Here is a 25,140-nt window from a genome sequence, read left to right on the forward strand (position 1 = left end):
TTCAGAGAAAGACTTAGGGAGAAATTCAAGGTGGGGAAAGAAGTCCTTTCTGGTAGAAACGAATCTGGTAGTTACAAGATGAAGACACCATTTAATGAGTATGAAGGATAAGTGTGATTTCAGCCAGGCAGACATGAAAAATGATGTATTCAAAAGAGGAGAAATAATCTACATTCTTGGCTCTACATCTTTGTTCAAGTAGAGGATGTTACTGAGATGTTCTGGGAATATTAAAGAAATTTGAGAGTCCAGTATGGCCAATATATAGGACACATGAGAAAAGTTAGAGAAGACATGGCATTGAACTTGAGTGTCAGGCTAACTTGGTCATCCTAGATTTGCTGAATGCAAAGAAGCAGGACTGGAGGGGTGAAGGGGATGGAGAGCCATTTAGTTACTAAACAATCATAGATAAAACGTGTTAAGGTGATTACAATGAAATTGGAATGGAAACACAGATGTGAAAAAAAAATGGAAGAGAGGAGAACTATCAGGACTTGTTGATGAATTGGCTTTAAGACAGAGGAAGGTGTATAATGACCCTGAGGTTTCCAACCTGCTAATGGACAACACTGATAGAAATAGGGACCTTAGGAGAAGCATTGGTTTTCACAGAAAAGAGGAGTTGGGCTTTAAAGACTTTGATCTGGCTGTAAGGTTTGTTCTTGGGTTCTTGCCACATTTAAAATGAAGAAACTGAGGCCAGCACGAAAATAATCCAATGCGAAGGAATTTACTCAGGCTCCCGGGTGAGGTTCTGCGGTCCAGACAGGAGGGGCCGGAGAAGTCGCACGGACTCCTCTCAGGCACGGGGTTTTATAGGGAGTGGAGGCGTTTGATTGACTGTGCCCAAGGTGAGTGGGACAAAATGGAGGGGAGTAGGACCTGGATGAAACAAAATGGAGGGGAGTGGGGCCCAGATAGGACAAAATAGTAGGCAGGGAGTGGGGCCTAGATAGGACAAAATAGTAGGCAGTAAGACAAAATGGCAGGCACACGGTAGGGCCTGCAGAAGACAAAATGGCAGGCGCGGAGTGGGGCCTGGATAGGACAAAATAGTAGGTAGGGAGTGGGGCCTGGATGGGACAAAATGGTATTAGGTAGGTCCTGATGGGGTTTCTTTCCCAGGCTCCCGGGGGGAGGTGGGGGTGTGTCCAAGCTCCCGGAGAGGGAAGGGGGCAATGTCCGAGCTCCCGGCGAGGGTAGGAGGCGTGTCCGAGGTCCCCGCGAGGGAGGGGGAAGTGTCCAAGGTCCCCGCGAGGGGAGGGGGTGTGTCCGAGCCCCCAGAGAGGGAAGGGGGTGTGTCCGAACCCCCGGCGAGACAACCGGCCTTACACTGGCTACTTCCTTTAAACTGAAAACCAGAATACCAGCTCCTTGGGGGTTGTATTAGTTTGTTTTCACACTGCTGATATACCAAAACTGGGAACAAAATGACGTTTAATTGGACTTACAGTTCCACATGGCTGGGAAGACCTCAGAATCAGAATCACGGCGGGGGGATGAAAGGCATTTCTTACACGGTGGGTGGTGGAAAGAGAAAAATGAGGAGTAAGCAAAAGCAGAAATCCCTGATAAACCCATCAGATCTTGTGAGACTTATTCACTACCATGAGAATAGCACAGGGAAGACCAGCCCCCATGATTCAATTACCTCTTCCTGGGTCCCTCCCACAACACGTGGAAATTCTGGAAGATGCAATTCAAGTTGAGATTTGGGTGGAGACACGACCAAACCATATCAGAGGTCCATATAGACACTCAATATTTGGGAGTTACTCCCATAGTCACCATTCAACAAACAATTGATAAGGTCTTATAATTTGTTGCTTCTCTTACACTGCCTTCCTCCATACTGAGAAAGATGTCTGAAAGCTTCCCCTCTATTCTAATCTTTATCATGCCATTTCTGCCTCCTGTCCTCTGAGGAAATAGATTTGATTTCACAATCCATTGAACCAAAAACACAGGCTACTAATCATAACACCATATTCTGCAAGGCTAGATCTCACTAGCCAGTATGACAAATTTAAATACAAAATATTCTTCACAACAATTCCATTTCCATGCTTGTAGAAACAAGGAATACGTGGAGATAAATCTACCTACAACAAATTCTGTACCACACACAATCTTCTACCAAAAAAAGCTTTTTCTGATCACTCACTGCACACATAATGATAGAAAAACGCACAAATCCAAAGGAATTGGGGAAATTTTCAGGGACTAGTAATCTAGTTTTGCCGGGGTCTAGGGTACGTGTAGTGGAAGCTAAATGTTTATTCAGTTATTATTTATTGTATTGTCCTGGAGAATGGAGACCTGAGCTGACAGATAACTGTGCTGTTTTACTTCCTATTGCTGACCCCAAATAACAATTAATAAAAATTACTTTCTAATTCCATTCACTCATCTCTTTCACACATCCCAAACACGAAATCACACTCCTAAACTCCAGGATCATGCACTAAATCAAAAGTCTTAAGCATAGGTTAAGTAAAGAGTTGCAGTAGAAAATTTCTATGTGACGCCTTCCCTCTTTAGCTACTAGAATCTGAGCTCTTCTTTACATGCTTCACTTGCTACACTAGCAAAAAGCTCCATCACTACCACTTCGTCTGTACAGACTGCAAACTGAAATTGTGGTTTGAAATTATGTATTGATTTCCCAAGGCAGAAGAGAACCTGCGGCGCCTTCCCTTGCCTCCCTCCATGCTCCGATCTGAAAAGTTCCCCTGCCCCTAGCAGCGCCCACGCCAAGGAGGATTCCCAGGCATGTTGCGAGTCCTTTACTGGTTCCCGCAGGAGCTTGGGCGGGACGGGGGGCGGGGGGGGGGCTGTAACCGAGGGAGCTCGAGATCCGCGCGCGGAGCCTCTGAGGATGTATTGGCACTTCCCGCGCCCCGTAGACAGCCGTTATCCAGGAGAACGCCGCCGTCCAGACGACATCCCGGTTTCTATGACAACTGGGGGAAGCGTTTCTTTCCCGGCGGCAGACACATTTCGCAAGAATATCCACAGCCCGGACAGCTGGAAGAGCTGTGGGAGTGTCAAGACTAGTAGGTGTCTGCTATCGATGCGACTGTGTGGGTGGCTGGGGGACGTGAGGGGGCTTGGCGGGGAGGGGTGTGAGGGTGTTTGTGTTGGCGGTGTGTGCGAATGTGTGTGGGTGTGTGTGGATGTGTGGGGGGGTGTGGACGTGTGCGTGTGTGTCTCTGAGTGTGTGTGCGTACGGGGGTTGGGTGTGCGGGTGAGGGTGTGTGTGTGTCTCTCTCTGAGGACGTGTGTGTGTGTGGGGGGTGTGGTCGTGTGCGTGTGTGTCTGTGAGTGTGTGTGCGTACGGGGGTTGGTGGGTGTGCGGGTGAGGGTGTGTGTGTGTCTCTCCCTGCGGATGTGTGTGTGTGGGGGGGTGTGCACATGTGCGTGTGTGTCTGTGAGTGTGTGTGCGTACGGGGGTTGGTGGGTGTGCGGGTGAGAGTGTGTGTGTCTCTCCCCACGGATGTGTGTGTGTGGGGGGTGTGGACGTGTGCGTGTGTGTCTCTGAGTGTGTGTGCGTACGGGGGTTGGTGGGTGTGCGGGTGAGGGTGTGTGTGTGTCTCTCTCTGAGGACGTGTGTGTGTGTGGGGGTGTGGTCGTGTGCGTGTGTGTCTGTGAGTGTGTGTGCGTACGGGGGTTGGTGGGTGTGCGGGTGAGGGTGTGTGTGTGTCTCTCCCTGCGGATGTGTGTGTGTGGGGGGGTGTGGACATGTGCGTGTGTGTCTCTGAGTGTGTGTGCGTACGGGGGTTGGTGGGTGTGCGGGTGAGGGTGTGTGTGTCTCTCCCCACGGATGTGTGTGTGTGGGGGGGTGTGGACGTGTGCGTGTGTGTCTCTGAGTGTGTGTGCGTATGGGGGTTGGTGGGTGTGCGGGTGAGGGTGTGTGTGTGTCTCTCCCTGCGGATGTGTGTGTGGGGGGGGTGTGGACGTGTGCGTGTGTGTCTCTGAGTGTGTGTGCGTACGGGGGTTGGTGGGTGTGCGGGTGAGGGTGTGTGTGTGTCTCTCTCTGAGGACGTGTGTGTGTGGGGGGGGTGTGTCACTGAGTTGACCACTCCCGGCTGTCATCCCTGCTGTTGATGAGGAAGGCGGGCAGCTCCCAAGGAACCGGGGCTGAGGAGAGTGAGTAGCTTGTCATCCCTGACTCACTGTCCAGAGGTGACACCTGTTCTGCCATAGAGCACCGTCACCCGAGTCCTTTAAATAAAGCAGAGATTCCCCAGGGAAGTCTGAACTTAAGGGACACTGGCGTGTCCCCTTCACGATGTCGCTTCACTCGCCTCCTGAGTGTAAGAGCTCACGGTGCACACATTAGGACAGGGAAATCTGAAGTCAGCAAATGGCGAGCTACACGGGGCAGGGCGGGAAGGCCTCCCGTCACTCTGAGCAAGCCAGGGTTCCTGCTGTGCTCATCCTGGGTGGCTGCCCCGTGAGATGAGACACCGCTTCTCTAAAAGACGAATTTCCTGGTGTCACTCAGCTAACCACGCTGAGCTGAATGGAGTGAAAATCAGTGAGGGGCCCCTTGTCGATGACAGCCGCGAGAAACACAGGCTCCTTCACCGTGGCGGGCCGCTGTGTTCCTCTTCTCTACAAAACAGCCCCGCTCTCTCCACACCAGAGAGCGGGGCGGTAGTTCACTAATTGCATACTCTATTGATGCATCCAATTAGTGAACAGCATAAGGAGAAAACTTCGCCGATACGAACTCTCCCCCGACCGTTCTACGAGTGCACTGCAAACCCTAGCAAAGCGTCGGGCCTGTCTTTAAAGGTAGGTGCAAAGTTCACGTGCACTTTGCCTGCGCAAAGCAGACGTGCAGGAACGCGCAACAATGCACTTCCTTTGCAGAAACCATTTTATACGCGGTGCCTGTAATGGACTAAAGGATGCTGCCAGCTCATCCTTTGGAGGAAACTCCTGTTTGGGAGAGGGTCTAAAATCACGCACCCAGCAGCCGACAGCAGCTCCACAAAGCTCTGGTCATGGTAGGGAGGGGTGCTGGGGGAGGAAGGGACAATGCCTGCCTCTCGGTGGGAGGGGGGGCCGTGTGAGGAAAGGGGCCTCACTTTGAGACGAGCTGCTGAGGACTGTGTTCTTTTACTTTGTCCTGAAACGTAAATAAACCCCTCACTTGAGAAACGGATTAACGGAGGGCTTCCAAAAAACAATTATCCCCCAAATCGTGGCTGTTGATGGCAGAAATAAAACCTCATGGCCATCTAGTTCTTTCATCCCTCAACCGAAGAGCAGTTGGAATCGAACAGAAGTTATACACCGACAATAGACAGTACTCCACCGCTGATTCTTTAGTGACCTGAAATTGACTATGATGCTACAGGTTGTAGACTCACTACTGCTCCTGTCTTCCTTTCAATTTCATCTGCGTAGGCTCATTGGGCAAGCAGTGCTTGATTTCACTGTGAAGTAAAATATTAAACACATTGTCCTCCTCATTCCATACTCTGAGAGTTTGGGCTCACTCACCAAACTGAGTTGGGCAGAGTGAATGTTCCGTTTTCATCACGTGGATCCGGGTACGCAGAAGTAGATCAGCGTTTGCATGTCATTATCTACCTGGATCTGTGATATAGACAGATGAAGGTACACCCAGGCAGAGATACAGGTAGACCTATCTAGCTATCTTGCTCTGTCTCTAGCCATTCTGCTGTCCATCCATCAACTCTCTGTCTGTATCCATCTCTGTCTTTATCTCTATCCATCCATCACCATCTATCTACTCTTATCATTCTTCATATCTATCAAGTCTCTATCTTCTATAAAATTACATTTCTCTATCTCTACATCCAACTGTCTTTCTCTCTGTATATCTCTTCATCATCTCTCTCCATCATCTGTGTCTCTATCTCTCTATTACTCCGAATATCAATAGACCCTCTAGCTACTATACTGTATATCTTCGTCTATCTCGATCTTTACATCCATCTATGTGTATCTATCCCTATGAATCAATCAACTCTGTCAACCCATATCCATCTCTACTTCTGTGCATCCATCTATCTCTCTGTCTATCCATCTGTCTATCCCCCCATCTATCAACCTACCTACCAACCTCTCTCTGTCTCTGTCTCTGTCTCTGTTTCTCTCTCTCTCTCTCTCTCTCTCTCTCGAGAGAGAGAGAGAGAGAGAGAGAAAACAATTGGGTCTCCCTTACTACAAAATGTGGGGAGAAAGTTGCCAGCAAGACTATATGCAAACCCTCGATAGCAGATATTTGGGTAATGGGCCAATGCAGGTGGTGAGCGAACATGTAATATTTTGATCTCACACACTTCCCTTCAGATGATCTCTCTTAAGGAGGCATGGCTTTGGCCATCCAAAATGTAACTGTAATGGATATCTTGGTTGTCTGTAGAAGGCAGTCCCTTAAAGTGTTTCACACCTGTAAACATGTCGCCAAATGCCAATACCGAAGAACATTCAAATGGCTGTACAAACTTTAAGCCTTTTAACTATCTTACAGACATACACATGTATCAGCAGAACAACAGTTTCGCAGTGTGTGGACTCATACACTTGCAGTAAGCATTTCTGGGTGATTGGATTGCTGATGCTTACTATATTTCCTATGTAGAAATTTTAGACATCCCTCTAGATGTTTCCCTGTCTTTGTTTAAAATAAGAAGCTAAATGGAGAAGAAAACAGCATTTGTACTGGAAGCAGAAACATTTACAGGAATGTGTAGAGACAGCGAGCATGGATCCTATGCATCAGTGCCAGGCACCTTGAGTTTCCCACCTGTGTGTGTGTGTGCGTGTGTGTGTGTGTGTGCATGCGTGTGTGTGTGTGTGGAGAGAGAGAGGACAGAGAGAGGACAGAGAGGAGAGAGAGAGAGGAGAGAGGAGAGAGGACAGAGGAGAGAGAGAGGAGTGAGAGAGAAGGGAGAGAGAGAGAGGAGAGAGAGAAAGGAGAGAGGAGAGAGAGAGAGGGAGAGAGAGGAGAGAGAGAGGAGAGAGAGAGGAGAGAGAGAGGAGAGAGAGAGGAGAGAGAGGAGAGCGAGGAGAGAGAGGAGAGAGAGAGAGGAGAGAGAGAGGAGAGAGAGGAGAGAGAGAGAGGAGAGAGAGGAGAGAGAGAGAGGAGACAGAGGAGACAGAGGAGACAGAGGAGAGAGAGGAGAGAGAGAGAGGAGAGAGAGAGGAGAGAGAGAGGAGAGAGAGGAGAGAGAGGAGAGAGAGAGGAGAGAGAGAGGAGAGAGAGAGGAGAGAGAGGAGAGAGGAGAGAGAGGAGAGAGGAGAGAGAGGAGAGGAGAGAGAGAGGAGAGAGGGGAGAGAGGAGAGAGAGAGGAGCGAGAGAGGAGAGAGAGAGGAGAGAGAGAGGAGAGAGAGGAGAGAGAGAGGAGAGCGAGGAGAGAGAGAGAGGAGAGAGGGGAGAGAGAGGAGAGAGGAGAGAGAGAGGGAGAGAGGGGAGAGAGGAGAGAGAGGAGAGAGAGAGGAGAGAGGGGAGAGAGAGGAGAGCGAGGAGAGAGAGAGAAGAGAGAGAGGGCAGAGAGAGGAGAGCGAGAGGAGAGGAGAGAGGAGGCGGGGGAGAGAGAGAGGAGGACAGACTCTGTATTTTGGGATGTGGGTAGACATTGGCTTGGGCTTGCGGGTGCCCAGTCATACCTGTTTTGTGACATGGGTTGGCAGGTCTAATTAAGGGGAGATTGAAGTGCCTTGGTCATTGGTGAGTCCTTCTGACTTTTGTTCTGGGCCTTCAGGTGACACCTGTGCTTGACAGCCTGGTACTCTGAGTTATCTGAAGCAAGGGGGCATTAAACCTGTATCATCATATACCCTCATCTAAGAAAGGTTTTGGGCAGCTTTTCCCTAAAGGTTGTATATCTCATCATCATTATACATCTCATATTACATCCACCTGTGTGCGTGAATAAAGACACACATACCTGCATTTATTGAGAAAATAATTTTTGGCCTGTGAAACCTGTAATTTGAAGTCCATAGTGCGTGAACTAAAATATGTAAACGAGCTGTGATACCCAATATTGCACAGTACCAAGTTTTTTGTACAATGGCTGTGGAAAACAACAACATGCTAGCAGAGTATTTCGCTTTGGAAGGTGGGAAGTGAAGGATTGGCACAAGGGTTGCATGTCAGTGCACGTTTCCGTAACATGGGACATTTCATTAGGCAAAGTTTGGAACCATCAGGGAAACCTCCCTGTAAAGACGTTCACACAAAGGAGGTAGGAACGTGGGCATTCACAAGACCAAGAGTACAGTTATGCTCTTCAGTTAGGAGCTCTAGTTGAAGATAACGTGTGCACGCCTGCGTGCACCTGGGCGTGCCAGCAATGCCTTGGAAGCAGGCGCATTATCACGTAGAGTGAGCTTCTGCGAGTGGTGACCCTTTCATATGTCTGTCTACACGTTTCGTATTCTGTGCAAACCCGTTTCATGTTGAGAATCACAGAAACACAGTAACAAGGCAAGATCACCTGTCACGTTTTCTTATTCTATCAATCTCGTTGAGCACATTTCATTACACACACACACACACACACACACACACACACACACACACACACACAGAGGGGGAGAGACAGAGAGAGACTGCTAGTATTGAATCCATGTATCTTAGGCGGATGCTATCAGGAAAGCAGTAGTTCCCACGGTTCTGAAATGGAAAAAGACTAGCATACACTAAGTGGCGTAACAGGGAAATGTTTTGAGATGCAAAAGAAGAAAACAAATATGACGTCTACATGATGCCTGAGATGAAGACATCAGTTCCGTTTCAAAAGGGCGTGCATTCGAGAGTTGGGGAGGGGAACTGGATAAATCACTTGATTGGCTTAATTTCCTATCTGTGTTTGCGTTTCCAGATTGACATTGGGAGTGCATAGGTCCTGAGCATCTACACGTGGTGCCACTGGGACGCCAGAAGAATAGCACTCTTCAGCAGCATGGAGCGGGGCTGAAGGGTCTCCACACCAGCGCTTGCCGTGTGAGTAGCAAGAGATTCAGCTCACAGAACCAAACCTGCTGCGATCCATGTGACACTGGGTAAGATTTCCCCACTTACTAAACATTCACTTGCATTCATTTCATGCTGACATTTCGGAGTGGAATTTTCCTTGCCTGTCGTTGTACAGACCCTTGTTGTCAGTGTAAGAGTCACAGATTTGGTGTTGGCGGGCAAAAGTTTAAAGCCACGGCAGAGAGGTGCAGGTGGCAGCCAGTGACCGGTGCCTGCAGCGATCCTCATGACCGATGATAGCCAGTAATCACCAGCATGATCTCCACGCAGCTCTGGGTTCTAAGTTCGTGCTCTTGCACATGACACGGTGCCGACACCCAGCATCTGCATGTGGGAGAGCTCCTCGGGCTTCCTGGGGTGCACGGCTCCATACTGGTCAGCCTGGAAATGAAAACATGAAGCATTTCCCTAGGTTCCCTCCCGAGGAGCCAAAAGGCGCAGAATACTCAATAAGAAGCATGGGGCCCCTGTCCGGACACCCACCTCCCCATACAGGTGCTCCTCAATATGGAATTGCTAAAATTAGGACGAAGCCTTGGGTTTGGTGTGTCAGAAAGCTCCTGTGCACCTTCTGGATGTTCCCAAATAACTGCCATCTGTCTATCCCTCTGTCTGAGGCTCGCTTGTCACCTTTCCTTATTTTATTCACCTCACTGAGCGGGGTGCTTCGCATTTCACAAAAGGATGTTTTCTGATACCTTTCTGCTCTCCCTTCTCCACATTGCAGTTGACTCCAGCATTGCCCACTGGAAACACGAGTTCAAGTGTCTCAGGGAGATTCAGGAGGAGGAACACAGCCCAGCCACCCTACACGCCCTTTGCAGTCCGAAGGCAAAGGACGCTTTGCAGAGCAGCTTGGTTTAGGAGAGACCTGCGGTAGAAGAGGGTGTGGCGGGCAGACCCCTCGGCCTCCCTTAGCTACCTCTTCACGCACGACTCAGCTCATCATGGACTCCGAGTACATCCTATGCTCTTGGAAAGGCCGCCTATGGCCAGCAAAGGTTTTGTGCACACGTGCGACTTCACCAAAACGATGCGTCAAGTGGCACCTTCCCTAGAAGTTCAAATCCTCGCAGTAGATGAAGAAATCAAGGTGAGCAGCACAGACGTGAAGGCCCCAACTAAGTCTGAAATGGAAGACATTGCCGCCTCTGCAGCGGCACAGAGGATGGTCGGTGCCCCACCCGGAGAGAAGTTGGGGTACAGAGGAACCCTTCAGGAGGTCCTGGAGATGCTGAACGAGAGAACACATCTGCGTGGAGGAAGAAAACCACATGAACAAGAGAGCACCACGCCCTCTCAGCCTTCTCAAAAGGCGCCGGAAAAGCCAGCCGGTTCCCTCCCTCGTGAAGACCACGGGAGATGCACACGCGACTTCAGGAAGAGTCTTGGGAAGAGGGTAAACCCAAGATCACCGACGGTCCCTTCAGAGAGTAAGCGTGCCCTGCGGGATGACAGGTCACAGGAGCCCACAGCCATTGCCCCTACTCCAGGCACCATGCGCGGTGGCAGGTCCCGGGCGTGCAGGGCCATTGCCCCTACTCCAGGCGCCCTGTGCAGGGACAGGTCACGGGCACGCAGGGCCGTTGCCCCTACTCCAGGCACCCTGCACTGTGAAAGGTCACGGGCGCGCACCAGCCTCGCCCCTACTCCAGGTGCCTTATTGGGTGACAGGTCAGGAGCACGGAGGGCCATTGCCCCTACTTCATGCACGCTGTGCGGGGTTGAGTCACGGGTGGGCGCGGGCATTGTCCCTACTCCTGGCACCCTGCGAGGTTACAGGTCACGGGTGCGCACCGGCCACGCCCCTACTCCTGGCATCCTTCGCGGTTATAGGTCCCCAGCGCGCACCGCCGTTGCCCCTACTCCAGGCACCCTGCACTGTGAAAGGTCACGGGCGCGCGCCAGCCTCGCCCCTACTCCAGGTGCCTCATTCAGTAACAGGTCAGGAGCACGCAGGGCCATTGCCCCTACTCCATGCACGCTGTGCAGCGGTCGAGTCACGGGCGAGCACGGGCATTGCCCCTACTCCAGATGCCCTGTGCGGGGACAGGTCACTGTGGCGCAGGGCCATTGCTGCTACTCCAAGTGCCCTGCTCAGTGCCAGGACAGGAGAACGCACGGCCGCTGGTCCTACTCCAGGCGCCCTGCCCAGTGACAGGTCAGGGGCGAGCAGGGCCATTGCCCCTACTCCAGGCGCCTTGTGCAGTGGAAGGTCACGGGTACGCAGGGGAATTGCCCCTACTCCATGCACACTGTGCGGGGACAGGTCACGGGTGGGCGTCAGCATTGCCCCTACTCCAGGTGCCCTGCGCGGTGACAGGTCACGGGCACGCAGGGCCATAGCCCCTACTCCAGGCGCCCTGCTCGGGGACAGGTCGTGGGCACGCGCTGCCATTGCTGTTACTCCAGGGGCCCTGTGCGGTGGCAGGTCACAGAAACACAGGGCCATTGCTCCCAATCCAGGGGCCTTGTGCATTGACAGGTCACGGACTCATATGGCCATTGCTCCTACTCCAGGTTCCCTGCACGGTGACAGCTCACCAGGGTGCACGGCCATTACTCCTTCTCCAGGCGCCCTGCATGGTGACAGGTCACCAGCACACACGGCCACTGCTCCGACTCCAGGTGCCCTGTGCGGTGACAGCTCAGGAGAACGCACGGCGACTGCTCCTACTCCAGGCGCCCTGCATGGCGACGGCTCTCGGGCCCACACGGCCATTGCTCCTACTCCAGGCACTAAGCGCAGTGACACCTCAACGACGTGCACGGCCACTGCTGCTTCTCCAGGTGCCCTGCACAGTGACAGGTCACCAACGCACGTGGCCATTGCTTCTAATCCAGGCGCCCTGCGCTGTGATGGCTCTCAGGCGCACGAGGCCATCGCGCCTACTCCAGGCGCCCCGGGCAGTAACAGCTCAACTGCAGGAACGGCCATTTCCCCTCCTCCAGGGGCCTTGCGAGGTGGCATGTCTGACAGGTCAGAGAAACGCAAGGACGTTGCTCCTACTCCTGGCACCCTGCGCGTTGACAAGTCACCAGCACGCAGAGCCATTGCTCCTACTCCAGGCGCCCTGGGCGGTGACAGCTCACCAGCGCCCACGGGCATTGCTCCTACTCCAGGTGCCCTGCACGGTGACAGGTCACTAGCGCACACAGCCGTTGCTTCTACTCAAGGCGCCTTGCAAGGTGGCAGCTCTCAGGCGCACACAAACATTGCTCCTACTCCAGGCGCTAGGCACAGTGGCAGCTCAACACCGCGCATGGCCATTGCCCCTTCTCCAGGGGCCCCGCGTGGCAACAGGTCACGAAAACACGAGGCCATCACTCCTACGCCAGGCACCCCGCGCGCTGACAGGTCAGCAGCACGCAAGGCCGTTGCTCCTACTCTAGGAGCCCTGGGCAGTGACAGCGCACCGGCACGCATGGCCATTGCCCCTACTCCAGGTGCCCTGCGAGGTGACGGGACTGACAGGTCACGGAAACACAAGGCCGTTGCTCTTACTCCAGGCACCCTGGGCAGTGATAGCTCACCAGCGCCCACGGGCATTGCTCCTTCTCCAGGCGCCCTGCATGATGACAGGTCACCAGCACACATGGCTATTGCTTCTACTCCAGGAGCCCTGCAGGGCGATGGCTTTCAGGCGTGCACAACCGTTGCTTCTACTCCAGGCGCTATGCACGGTGACAGCTCAACGGCGCGCACGGCCATTGCCCCTACTCCAGATGCCCTGCCCAGTGACAGGTCCGACAGGTCCGACAGGTCAGGGAAACGCAAGGCCACTGCTCCTACTCCAGGCCCCCTGCGCATTGACAGCTCGCCAGCAGGCAGGGCCATTGCTCCTACCCCAGGCACCCTGGGCAGTGACAGCTCACCAGCGCACACGAACACTGCTCGTGCTCCAGGTGCCCTGCATGGTGACAGCTCACCAGCGCACACGGCCATTGCTTCTACTCCAGGAGCCCTGCACGGTGACGGCTCTCAGGCGCACACGGCCATTGCTCCTACTCCAGGAACTATGCGCGGTGACAGCTCAATGTTGTGCATGGCCATTGACCCAACTCGAGGGACCCTGCGAGGTCACAGGTCTGACAGGTCACAGAAACCCAAGGCCATTGCTCCTACTCCTGGCACCTTGCATGGTGACAGCACTGACAGGTCGCGGAAACGCAAGGCCATTGCTCCTACTCCTGGCACCTTGCATGGTGACACGACTGACAGGTCGCGGAAGCGCAAGGCCATTGCTCTTACTCCCAGCACCCTGCGCGTTGATGGGTCTCCAGTACGCAGGGACATTGCTCCCACTCCAGGCGCCCTGGGCAGTGACAGGTCACCAGCGCACACGAACACTGCTCCTACTCCAGGCGCCCTGGGCGGTGACAGGTCACTAGCGCACATGGCCATTGCTTCTACTCCAGGAGCCCTGCAGGGCAATGGCTCTCAGGCGCACGCGGCCATTGCTCCCACTCCAGGCGCTATTCGCAGTGACAGCTCAACGATGTGCACGGCCATTGCCCCTACTCCGGGGGCCCTGCACGGTGACAGGTCACAGAAACACAAGGCCATTGCTCCCACTCCAGGTGCCCCACGTGCTGACAGGTCACAGATACATACGGCCGTTGCTCCTACTCCAGGCACCCAGCGCGTTGACAGGTCAACAGCATGCAAGGCCATTGCTCCTACTCCAGGTGCCCTGGGAGGTGACGGCTCACCAGCGTGCACAGCCATGGCCCCTACTCCAGGTGCCCTGCGAGGTGACAGGTCTGACAGGTCACGGAAACGCAAGACCATTGCTCCTACTCCTGGCACCCTGCACGGTGACAGCTCACCAGCAGGCAGGGCCATTGCTCCTACTCCAGGCGCCCTGGGCGGTGACGGCTCACCAGCGCACACGGCCGTTGCTCCTACTCCAGGCGCTATGCGCAGCCACAGCTCACCATCGCGCATGGCCATAGACCCTATATCAGGGACCCTGCGTGGTGACAGGTCACAGAAACGCAAGGCCTTCGCTCCTACTCCAGGCGCCCTGCGCGGTGACGGCTCAGGAGAACGCACGGCCATTGCTCCTACTCCAGGTGCCCTGCACAGTGACAGGTCACAGACACATACGGCCATTGCTCCTACTCCAGGCGTCCTGCGCAGTGACAGCTCACCAGCGCACACGGCCATTGATCCTACTCCAGGCGCTATGGACAGTGACAGCTCAACAGCATGCACGGCCATTGCCCCTACTCCAGGCACCCCACAGGGTGACAGGTCAGAAGCGCATATGGCCATTTCTCCTACTCCAGGCGCCCAGCGTAGTGACAGGTTACCAGTGCACAGAGCCTTTGCTCCTACTCCAGGCGCCCTGGACTGTGGCAGCCCAGGAGAAGGCATGGCCATTGGTCCTACACGGTGCACTGAAGGCTCTCAGGCACACAAGGACATTGCTCCTACTCCAGGCGCTCTGCACGGTGACGGCTCACCATTGCACACGGCCGCTGCCCCTACGCCAGAGGCCCTGCGTGGTAACAGCTCATGGAAACTCAAGCCCATCGCTCCTGCTCCAGATGCCCTGCGCACTGACAGCTCAGGAGAACGCACGGACATTGCTCCTACTCCAGGCGCCCCGCACGGTGACGGGTCACAGACACGTATGGCCATTGCTCCTACTCCAGGTGGAATGCAAGCACAGGCGTTGCAAAGCTGCCGTGCCGGCCAGGATTCCCTGACACTTCCGTTGCACGGTTGTGAGATAAAAGGCAAGAAAAGAGCCAACGCCTCAACTCTTACGTCGCTGCCTCCCACAGTAATGGGGAAGGGTGCATCTTGGCCCCCAGGTCTCACCAGCCCTGCGCCGCCCGCTCTGAAGGAAGACACACTGGACAGCCGCCCAAAGAAGACCCTGGCTGCTTCCCCTGAATGCTCTCCCTTCTCGGGGGACATTCAGGACCCTGGAGAGGGTGCCTGGAAGCCAGGCTGGGCAGGTCTGGCCCCATCCTCTGGGTCCCCTCAGCACAGGCTGCCTTCTTCACTGCGGATTGCCGAGAGAAAAAGGAAGCTTCCGGGTCCAAATTTTCAGAGGAGACCTCGAAGACCTCAGCCCCCTGGTGACGCTAAGGTTGCTAATCCCGTGACCGCCGTTCAGAGGGCTGGCGGAAAACAGGATGGGCAGCCCGCCAGCCTTGCTCTTCCACGGGAGCCACGTCCCATTGAAAGGGGAACGCTGGTCTGGTTCAAATTTCAAGACCATCCGTTTTGGCCAGCAGTGGTCAAGAGTGTCAGCAACACAGAGGAGACCGCGAGGGTGCTCTTGCTGGACGACAACCTGCACCATGGAAATCGTGGCATTCAAGTTCCTATTCAAAGGCTGAAGCACCTGGATTGTAAGGAGCAAGAGAAACTGCTGAAGAGGGCCCAGAAGGCATACAAGCAAAGCGTCGACTGGTGCTTCTCACTGATTTCCCACTACAGAGAAGGGCTGGTCCGGGGTTCTTTCCAGGGCTCCTTCCTGGACTATTACACTGCAGACGTCAGCTACCCCATCAGGAGAGCCGTCCGAGAGGGAGACCTGCAGATTGACTTCCCGAAGGTCAATTATGCCGACCTGGAAGACTGGGAGGAGGAGACCTCCCTGGGCGGGAAGAGGCCTTGCAAGAAAATCCTCCCGGACCGGATGAGGGCCGCTCGGGACCGAGACAACCGGAAGCTGGTGGACTTCATCGTGAGGGAAAAGGGGGCCGACCCCCACCTCCTGGACATCTTGCAAGGCAGGAAGCAGTCCAGGTGGCTGACCGCGTTTCTGACCCCACGCAGGGACTTGCTCTGCTTTGAAACATACCTGGAGGATGACGACCAGTTGGAAGTCGTGACCAAGCATTTACAAGAAATCTACAAGCAAATGGACAAGACCATGCTGACTCGGATAAGGGACGACAAAGTCAATTTTGTTCTGGAAGTTCTTCTGCCGGAGGCCATCATTTGTGCCATCGCCGCAATCGATGGGCTGGATTACAAGGCAGCAGAGGAGAAGTACCTGCGAGGGCCACCTGTGCATTACCGTGAGAAAGAGCTGTTTGACAGAAATATCTTAAAGAAGATGAGAAGGAAAGCAGCAACCACCCGTGAAGCTGATTAGCTCTCCTCCTGCGCCCAGACCTTAGCGGGGAGCCACCTCCTTTCCAGAATTAATGAGAAAGCCCCTCTGTGTAAAATGAGCCAGCCCTTCCCCGACGAGTGTAAGTATGTTCTGGATAGTCGAGACTTTGGGAACGTGCAAAATTCATTTGGGGCCCATCCCTAGCGTTTGGTGGTGGCACATTCATCACCATGGCTTCCTCGCAAACTCGTGAAGAGCTCTTTTGTGAAACGATTGCAAACGCTGGCATTTCCCTCAACCTCTTTGGAAGCGTAATTGTCCCGATAGGTTTGAAGGACAAGACCATTGATTTTCATGACATTTCTTTTGACTGGACTTGCTACTTTCATTTAGGTCCTGTGTTCTTTTACACAAAAAGTCGCTGGTGTAAAAAAAAAAAAAAAAATACCTGGGTGCAGTGGCTCTTGCCTGTAATCCCAACACTTGGGGAGGCAGAGGGATCTCTTGAGGCCAGGAATTTGACACCAAACTAGGCAACGTAGCAACACTCCAACTCTACAAAAAAAAAAAAAAAAAAAAAAAAAACCATAGGTTTTATACTCAAGGAGCTTGAAATCTAGCAAGGGAGGAAAACGTGGATCTTTTCAAAGTTTTGATTGTACTCTGTTGTAACTTCGTGTTTTCTCCTCTGTATTTCTCATTGGATTGTTGGGTCCCCTCAGACATCTCCTTGACCTTGCTCACTGCTTTCTCCCTGGTGTCCTGCCCTCTGCCTACCTAGTCTATATCAATATCGTGAAATGAGCGAATGAATACGTAAAACATACATGCCATAAAACTATATAAATAATTCAAGCAGTAATATAAGAACTGTGTGTTGTGCTAACTTTGCGAACACAACGCCTCAGGAGTGCAGAGGTGGGAAGAGACCCTGGCGAGGGAGCATCACGAGGACATCAGGAAAAGTGGTAAGCAAGGAAACAGCCATCTTGGATTTGGCAATTAGCAGTGTTGATGGTCAGTTTGCAAAGACAAGCACTACTGTGGAAAGGAGTTACAAGCCAGGTTGTTAGGGGTTAAGGAATGAACAGGAAGTGGAAAAACTGATTGACTTGAGTTGAGGAATGAGCCTTTTCACACTTACATAGAAGGAAGGCAGTCTCTTAACTTACTCTCCATCTGATGCGACCACTCTCAGTCAAATAATGTATTGCTGTAAACGTGCAACAGAGATGTCTTTACCTCCGGATCAGGTTCCTGTCTTTTTTTTTTTTTTCAAATTATTATAGAAAACAATTGGATAACATGGGGAGAAATGCCAGATGTAGGTGACGGGGGATGGAGGCAGCAAACCACGTCACCATGTGTGTACCTATGCAACAATCCCGCGTGATCTGCACATGTACCCCAGAACCTAAAGTACAATAAAAAATAAATAAATTATGATGAATCCAACAAAAAAAAAAAAAAAAGAAAAGAAAAGAAAACAATTGGATAACAATGCAGGTCAGGGCCAGTCCTAGGGAATGTTGTAATACTGGAAAAGTTTCCTGATGGATCGCTTCCTGGTGATTTAAAGTCACTCCTTAAGATATTCCCTGACTGTCCAGTTTGAATTCATAAGAAAAAAAAAGCCACTGGTATCAGCTGTTAAGCAACAATAATTTTTAGAGCCTAATGTTATGGCAACATCGGGGGGACTTTTCATTCTTTTGGAGATAACGTGGACAGAAACTATCGGATTCCCTGTTAAGATGACTCCTGCCTTTTCCCTGCTATGCTTGTTTACTTTTTTTGAAAAGTAGCCCGAGTGTTGAATCCCATGAGAGAGACGTTTTCTCGTATGTTAACACGACCTTCCGATGCTTCTTCAAAAAGCAAGCTGCAGGCCAAACGTGAAGTCACCGGATCGCCTGCATGTAGTCCGTATGTGCATGAGTGAAACCTCAGCGTGCAGTGAGCGTCTTGTCAGCCTCGTGCAAGACTGCCGCCCTGCTTTTCCCTGAAATTCCACTCATGGGGGGAAGCTCTCTTTCAACGGCTGAACCGTGTCCTAGAACCGGCCTCCGGCTGTCTTCATAACTGACAGTGATGGATCCTCTCCCTGTAGCTGTCGGTGCCCTCTGGAGGGCAGCTAGAGCCATCTCCTTCTCAGGCTGGCTACTCTCCACCTATGCGGCCGGCCTGACTGCTTAGGAGCCCGTCTACCTGCCCATACATTGGAGGAAAGCCAGCTCCTTGTTCTGCATCCAGCATCCCCCAAGGCGTGGCCATCTGTCTCAAAGCCACCAAGCTTCATCTTCCGACCTATTCACGGGCTAGCTCCAACAGGTCCCAACAATCTAGGCGCAGGCCGGTAAGCCACTCTGGGCTGCTAGAGAACGGGAGGCACCGGGGCTGGGGGTCGGAAACACGGGTCACAGAGGCAGCCCCCGTTCCGCTAAGCGGGCCCGGCCCTTGCAAGAACAATATTAAACAGACGCAGTTCAGGCCTAAGTGGCGAAGCACACAGATTGCTAGGCTAACTTGAAACAAGATGGTTGTTGAGAATAAATGTTATGGGAAAGCCAGATTGTTTTTCAAACTTGACGTTAAAATAAGCGTGAAGGCCGAAACACGAACCCGAGTGCTTTTTTGGTTCTTAGAGGCAGTCACCTGGTCTCATGAGACCATGTTGGGTGTTCACATGGCCACGTGTTTGGGGAACTCTGGCAGAGTAGCTGTTTGGAGTCACCGTAAAACCACTGTCTCTCTCACCTTGAACTTCAGCTGTGTCATGCTGGAGATCGTCCGACTCCATAGGTGGAGTGTCTCGGAAGATATATAGACAAACTTCCAAAGCACTAATAGCTTGGAAATTCTGATGAAATTTTAGAAGAGGGCCTTCCAAGCGGCATAAGCATCAGGCCCGACGGAACCCTCTCTAGACTCTGCCTGAGTGTGGGCAAGACTCCTGGGACACACGGCCCAGACAGTCCATGTGACATCCTCATGGCCCTGGGAATTATTTGGAAACAGACCGCCTCCGTGCTCAGTGTGGACCTCACAGACCGAGACAACACACCCTCGTTACTCCACGACACTGTGCCTCTCTGAGTCCAACATATCACCTGAGTTCAGCTTTCTCCTGGGGCCATGGTTATCTCTAGGTTCTCATATTGCTTTAGTACCCCATTCATTCACTCCTGACCTCGTGCCAGGTTGGGAGAGCAGGTGAGGTGTGGTTGAAGGCTCTGCTCTGAAGACTGACTTCAGGTGCCATAGAACCAGATGGAAATGTGGTGACGCAGGTGACAAGCTAACCTCTAAGGTAACAAGGACGCACTTCCTCCTCCTGTCAGTGAGAAATACTCACCAGCGTCATGGGCCGACCGCCTGTTTTTGAAAGCAGAGCCCCAGGTTCACCTAGCTGTGTGAGATCATAGGTGCCTGCTGGCTTGGGGCAAAGGGAGGGGACCTGGTCTCTCTTGGCTGTCACTGACACCCTGGGGCATCTATTGAAGAGAGGCAGACACGCCTCGGGCAGGCATCTACTGTCCTCCTCTTTAAATCGGGGTCACTGAAAGGCATCTGGGGGTTGTGGGTGGATTTAGGGATGCGCAGACTCTGAGATCCTCTCCAGCCTGAGCAGATGCTGTGGCCCCTCCATGATTGCCCTGAGCTGGATCTCCATCGCAGGTATCTGTGTGTCTGATGAGAGAGGGCCCAGCCTGTCACCCACCCTGACCCGCTAGGTTAAGGCGACCTCCTCCTCTCCGGTCGGCAGGCAGACCTCTGCACATCAGGCCCTGATCCTAACTGTTGCTTGGCAGAGCTGCACAGAGATGGCTCACACCACATTCATAGGTCTCTATAGCCAAGGAAGCAACTGATGGGGAAAGAGGAGAACCCTGAGATTTGCAAGGGTGACGACCATGAGAGTTTTGAATACCTAGGATCTCCCAAACCGTCACCCTGGCTTTAGCAACCGCCTAACCCTTGCTAATTGGGGAGCAATCCCCTTGTTCCTGGAGACTCCACAAAGACCTCATCTAAGCGAGCTACCGTAAAAGATGTTGCCTTCAAGCCTGTAATTCCAGCACATTGAGAGGCTGAAGCAGGAGCATCACTTGAGCCTAGGAGTTGGGGACCAATCTGGGCAACATAGCGAGACTCTGTCTCTACAATAATAAACATTTAAAAACTACCCGGGCGTGGTGGTGCGTGCCTACAGTCCCAGCTACTCGGGAGGCTGAGGTGGGAGGACTGCTTGAGCCCAGGAGGTTGACGCTGCAGTGAACTATGATGACACCCTTGCACTCCAGCCTGGGCCACAGAGGAGACCCAGTCTTTAAGAAAATAAAAGGAAGAAGAAAAAAATTTTATATATATATATATATATATACACACACATAGGCTTGTCTACATATATAAAAATTTTTTTCTTCCTTTTTTCTTATACATATATATACACATATATATATGTGCGTGTGTGTATATATATACATATATATATATATATATATATATATATATAGGCTTGTCTATATATATATGGGCTTGTCTTACCTAACATCCATCCCGCTAACTTTCATCGCTATGACAAGCGTAAAGCATGAATAGGAAAGATCACAGCAGAGGAGACAAATACGGCTTCTGTTTGGGTGGGAAATACCTCATATTCAGATAACCTGCAGAAGCTGGCTAGTGCGCCCTGGCGTGACCTGGGGCAGCATAGGTGGGAATGGATTTTGAGCATGTGGATCCAGCAAGACAGCAGACAGAATACAGTTCAGCAGAGGGGAGAGTGTACTTACATGGGAGCACAGAGCTATAACGTGGGGTTCCCTGTCCTGGGGCTGGCCTCAGATCCTGTTGGGCTGGCAGCTTCACGTTTGGAGAACAACAGCCTACAGTGAATGACATGGAGTTACGGGAACTGCCTTGGCAGAATACTGACCAATTGGTGAGACGGTTGGGGGGAGAGCAGTATTAGATACGACTCATCACGTGAGACCAGAGGCCCCACCTGTGAACGTTGTTCCCTTCGAGGGCTGAGAAGACACTACTAAAATGAGGAATTTGTTCGTGGGGTGGCCCCAGCATCTTGGAGAAGCTCTGCTTTGACTCTCCTCTCAAAACAAAGGTTGGACGCAAGCGATGCCGCCATGGTTCTGGCAGCCAATGAGCGGATTCTCAAATGGCAGACTCCAGACGGTGACACAAAAGTCTCAGGGCTAGGCTAAGGTGGGCACCATTGCCGTACAGGGCAGCACAGTCAGGGTGGGTGGGGTCAGGCTCATTTGACTAACGGGGACCTGTGGCAATATTATACGTTGATTGCAGTATCCCAGGGTCTGGATCTAGGGACAGCTGACTGGACTATTACTTGATTTTTATTAAAAGACAAAAAGGAGCTGGCAAGCAGAAGGCTGAATGTTAGCCGCTGCAGTGGAAAACTGTGGTCCCCTAACCAAGGGTCCAGACCTGTCAGGGCTGAGTGTTTCTGACCTCCAAAATGGAGGTCAGAAACACTCAGCCCCACATTCTCCCAGAAAACCGGCAGCTATTTACCGAGGTAAATAATGTGGTTCTGTCTAAAGTTCATCTAACAGGCGATCCAACAGTTCTTTGGACCCACCCCGAGTTTGTTTCCCCAAACCCTCAGGCCCTAGTTGCCAACGATGTACTTGGGATGTTGGATCACCTTCGTGTTGGCTCAAGCAACATTACACAGAAAGGTACATATGGGGAGCCTACCAAGCTGCTCCCTCTTTACAACATAGGAACACAGAAGTAATACCACTTCTATAGTAAAAACAGAGAGAAGAATGAAATTTCTAACCAGAAATGAAAGTGAGGGCATTTAATACTGACTTTACAGGGATTTTTAAAAAAGATTCCAAGAGTATACCATGAGCAATTTTACATTAAGAATGAATCTACATGAAATAGACACATTCTTGGAAGCACACAGCTAACAAACTGACTCGTAAAGAAACAGAAACTCTTTATAGACCTACAACCGGTAAAGAGATTGGATTTGTTATCAAAAATCTCAGAACAAAGAAAAGCCCAGCACCAAGAGGCTTCACCGGCAAACTCTACTGCACCTTTAAAGAAGAATTAATATAACTCCTTCTCAAACTCTACGTAACTTGTGGAGCCTAGCTAAGTAGTTAACTAGACATAACTAGAGATCATTTTAATGAGTAGGTAAAGTGTAACCACTGAAATGGTAGCATCTCCTCCAAAATACACTTACGCCTTGTTGAATAAAGTGTAAGTAGCATGCATGCCCACGAATACCTGGGAAATCAGTTAATCCGAGCTAGCTAACGATAACTGGAACAACTACTTGAAAGCAAGATGACTGTAAAAATTATATTTTAGTCAGCATTTAAATACTATTTGTTGTTGAATGAATAAATTCTTACCACAGAAAAGTAGAGATGTTTAAGTAAATATCACATAAGACATAAACAATGATGAAAAGTGGAAGCCAAGGACTGGAAAAGCATATTGTTTTTAAATATCACATCTTTTTCTTGTTGAGTAAGTCAGCTCCTGTTGAATAAATCAGTTATGTCTGTTTGTTACTACTGGCCTAGTCACCTAGGAAAACTATAGTATTTGTTAGTATTGGCCTAGTCACCTAGGGAAACTGTATAACTAGTTATATAGGGAAACTATGTAACTAGTTTTCCTAGGAGACTAGGCCAATACTAACAAATAGACGTAACTGGAATAACTAGTCAAAACCTGGAGTCTGAAAATCACGTTGTTCTCAACTCTACCTAAGTGCTTTTCTGGAATACGTAGTTACTTTAGTAGATGAACGATGTTACCTAGACAAATAGTAAATGAGCCGTAACCAGTCTGTGCCAGGAAGTGGAAAACGCATCTTTCTCACCTACAATTTCTTTTCTTCTTGTGATCATGAATTCTTACCATAGAATTCTAGTTGTAATTAGATAATTAGCACCCTAGAGAAAAGTAGAGATATCCAGAAACCTGAAGAAAACTGGTGGGATTCAGGAAGTTCAGCAACCATTCTTCTCAACTAAAAATTCTTATCTCAGGTTGGTAATGTCAGTCAGTACAGTAGGTAGCTACCGTCTTCCACTCAACTCGTTAATCTGAGGTAGTTAGATGAAGCCGAGAACTAGAAAACCCTACCTTTCACCATATACAAGCATTAACTCAGGATGGAGTAAAGATTTCAATATAAGACCTCAAAGTATAGGAATCCAGAAGAAGAAGAAAAAAGAATCCAGAAGAAAAACTCAAGAAACACCATTCTGGACATGGGAAAGAATTTATGACTAAGTTCTCAAAAGCAATTGCAAACACACGTGCATGCACGCGCGCGCGCGCAGACACACACACACACACACACACACACACACACACACACACACACAGGACAAGAGAGGCCTAATTAAGGAACTTCTGCACAGGAAGTTAAACTATCAACAGAGTCAATAGACAACCTAGAGAATGGGAGAAAATATTTGCAAACCGTGTATTCGACAAAGGTCTAATATCCAGCGTCTACAAGCAACCTAAACAATTCGACAAGGGAAAAATGAATAACCGCATTTGAAAAGTGGGGAAAAGACATGAACAGACACTTCTCATAAGATAATACACAAGCAGCCAACCCACATGAAGAAATACTCGGCATCATCAGTCGTCAAAGAAGTGCAAATGAAAAACCAAAATGAGACACAATCTCACACTAGTCAGAATAGCCACTGTTAGAGAGTCAGAAAACGACAGATTTTGGTGAGGCTGTGGAGAAAAGGGAATGCTTCTCCACTCTTGGTGGGAATGCAAATTAGTCCAGCCACCGTGGAAAGCAGTTTGGAAATTTCTCAAACAACTTAAAACAGAGCTGCCATTTGACCCAGCAATCCCATTACTGGGTGTATGTTCAAAGGAAAATAAATCGTTCTTTTTTAAAACGCTCATCCTTTTTGTAGAGACAGGGTCTCACTCTGTCGACCAGGCTGGCCTGAAACTGCCGGGCTCAAGCAGTCCTCCCACCTTGGCCTCCCAAACTGCTGGAATTACTGATGAGAGCCACTGTGCCGGTCCCCAACTCTAAATTCTTCCTCATTGTTGAAGCAACGTGTTACCTGTAATGGAATTGAGTATACGAAATCACGCGTTAGCACCGCAGAGAACTATTGATCATTTGACAACAATTTAATTACACTAACTAACTAGAATAGAAATGAGTAGAGTAGATACTTCATGCCAGGAATTGAAGACACGTATTTCTGACCCGTAACTTTTTATCTATTGTTGCATGAGGTGTGTGTTATATAGATAACTCCTGGTTACCCACGTAACCACTTACCCAGAAGAAAACATTTCAAGTAGCTGAAATACATATTCCTGTGATATCCAACAACTCCTTTCTCGTCGAAACACTGTGTTAGTTCTCTATAAATACAGTGGCACCTAGTCTGCGGTAAATAACTAAAAATATCTAGAAAAAAGTCAGCTTGGATATAGAAAAAAACATTTTACTGAAATCTAAATTATTATTTCTTTTGGAAATATGTGTCACTACTATAGAATAGTACTGATATTCAAGTATGGAACTAAGTGAACGTAACTAGAGATTACTAGTTGAAGCCGGATAGTGGAAAACACATTCTTCTCAATTCTTGCACCTAATTTCTTGTTGAAATAAAGCACGATCACTGTAGAGCATTACTGACATATAGTCACTAATGACAAGTAGCTTACTAGACACAGCAACAGCGAGAACCACGAAAAACCTGTCAAATCCAAGCAGTGGAAAGACACATTACCTTCAACCCCAACTGCTTCTTTATTTCTAGAATATTCAGTTACTATTATGGAAAACTAACTTTATTTAGGCAACATTTAGATAGAGATAATGAACATAACCCAAATAACTTTTTGAAACCAGCAAGCTGAAAAAATCACATTCTTCTCAACTCTGAATTTTTACTTATTACTGAATTCTTGATTTAGTCGTAGAGGTAAGTAGTGGTATTTAGGAAACTAACTAGA

General features: G+C 50.4%; 1 protein-coding gene across 1 annotated transcript; it reads left to right on the plus strand.

The window, feature by feature from the left end:
* The first annotated feature begins 2,976 nt into the window (after window positions 1–2,976).
* Window positions 2,977–17,359, plus strand: PWWP4 (PWWP domain containing 4). Its single transcript, XM_064371513.1, is given in 5 exon segments — window positions 2,977–3,059; window positions 8,874–9,054; window positions 9,756–10,054; window positions 10,057–10,953; window positions 11,021–17,359. Coding segments are annotated over 3 exon segments (6,105 nt in total). The 5' UTR covers window positions 2,977–3,059; window positions 8,874–9,054; window positions 9,756–9,975; the 3' UTR covers window positions 16,150–17,359.
* Window positions 17,360–25,140: the final 7,781 nt, after the last annotated feature.

Source organism: Aotus nancymaae, unplaced genomic scaffold (genome assembly GCF_030222135.1).
Source record: "Aotus nancymaae isolate 86718 unplaced genomic scaffold, 86718_ANA_hifiasm-v0.15.2.pri h1tg000138l, whole genome shotgun sequence".
NCBI lineage: Eukaryota > Metazoa > Chordata > Mammalia > Primates > Aotidae > Aotus > Aotus nancymaae.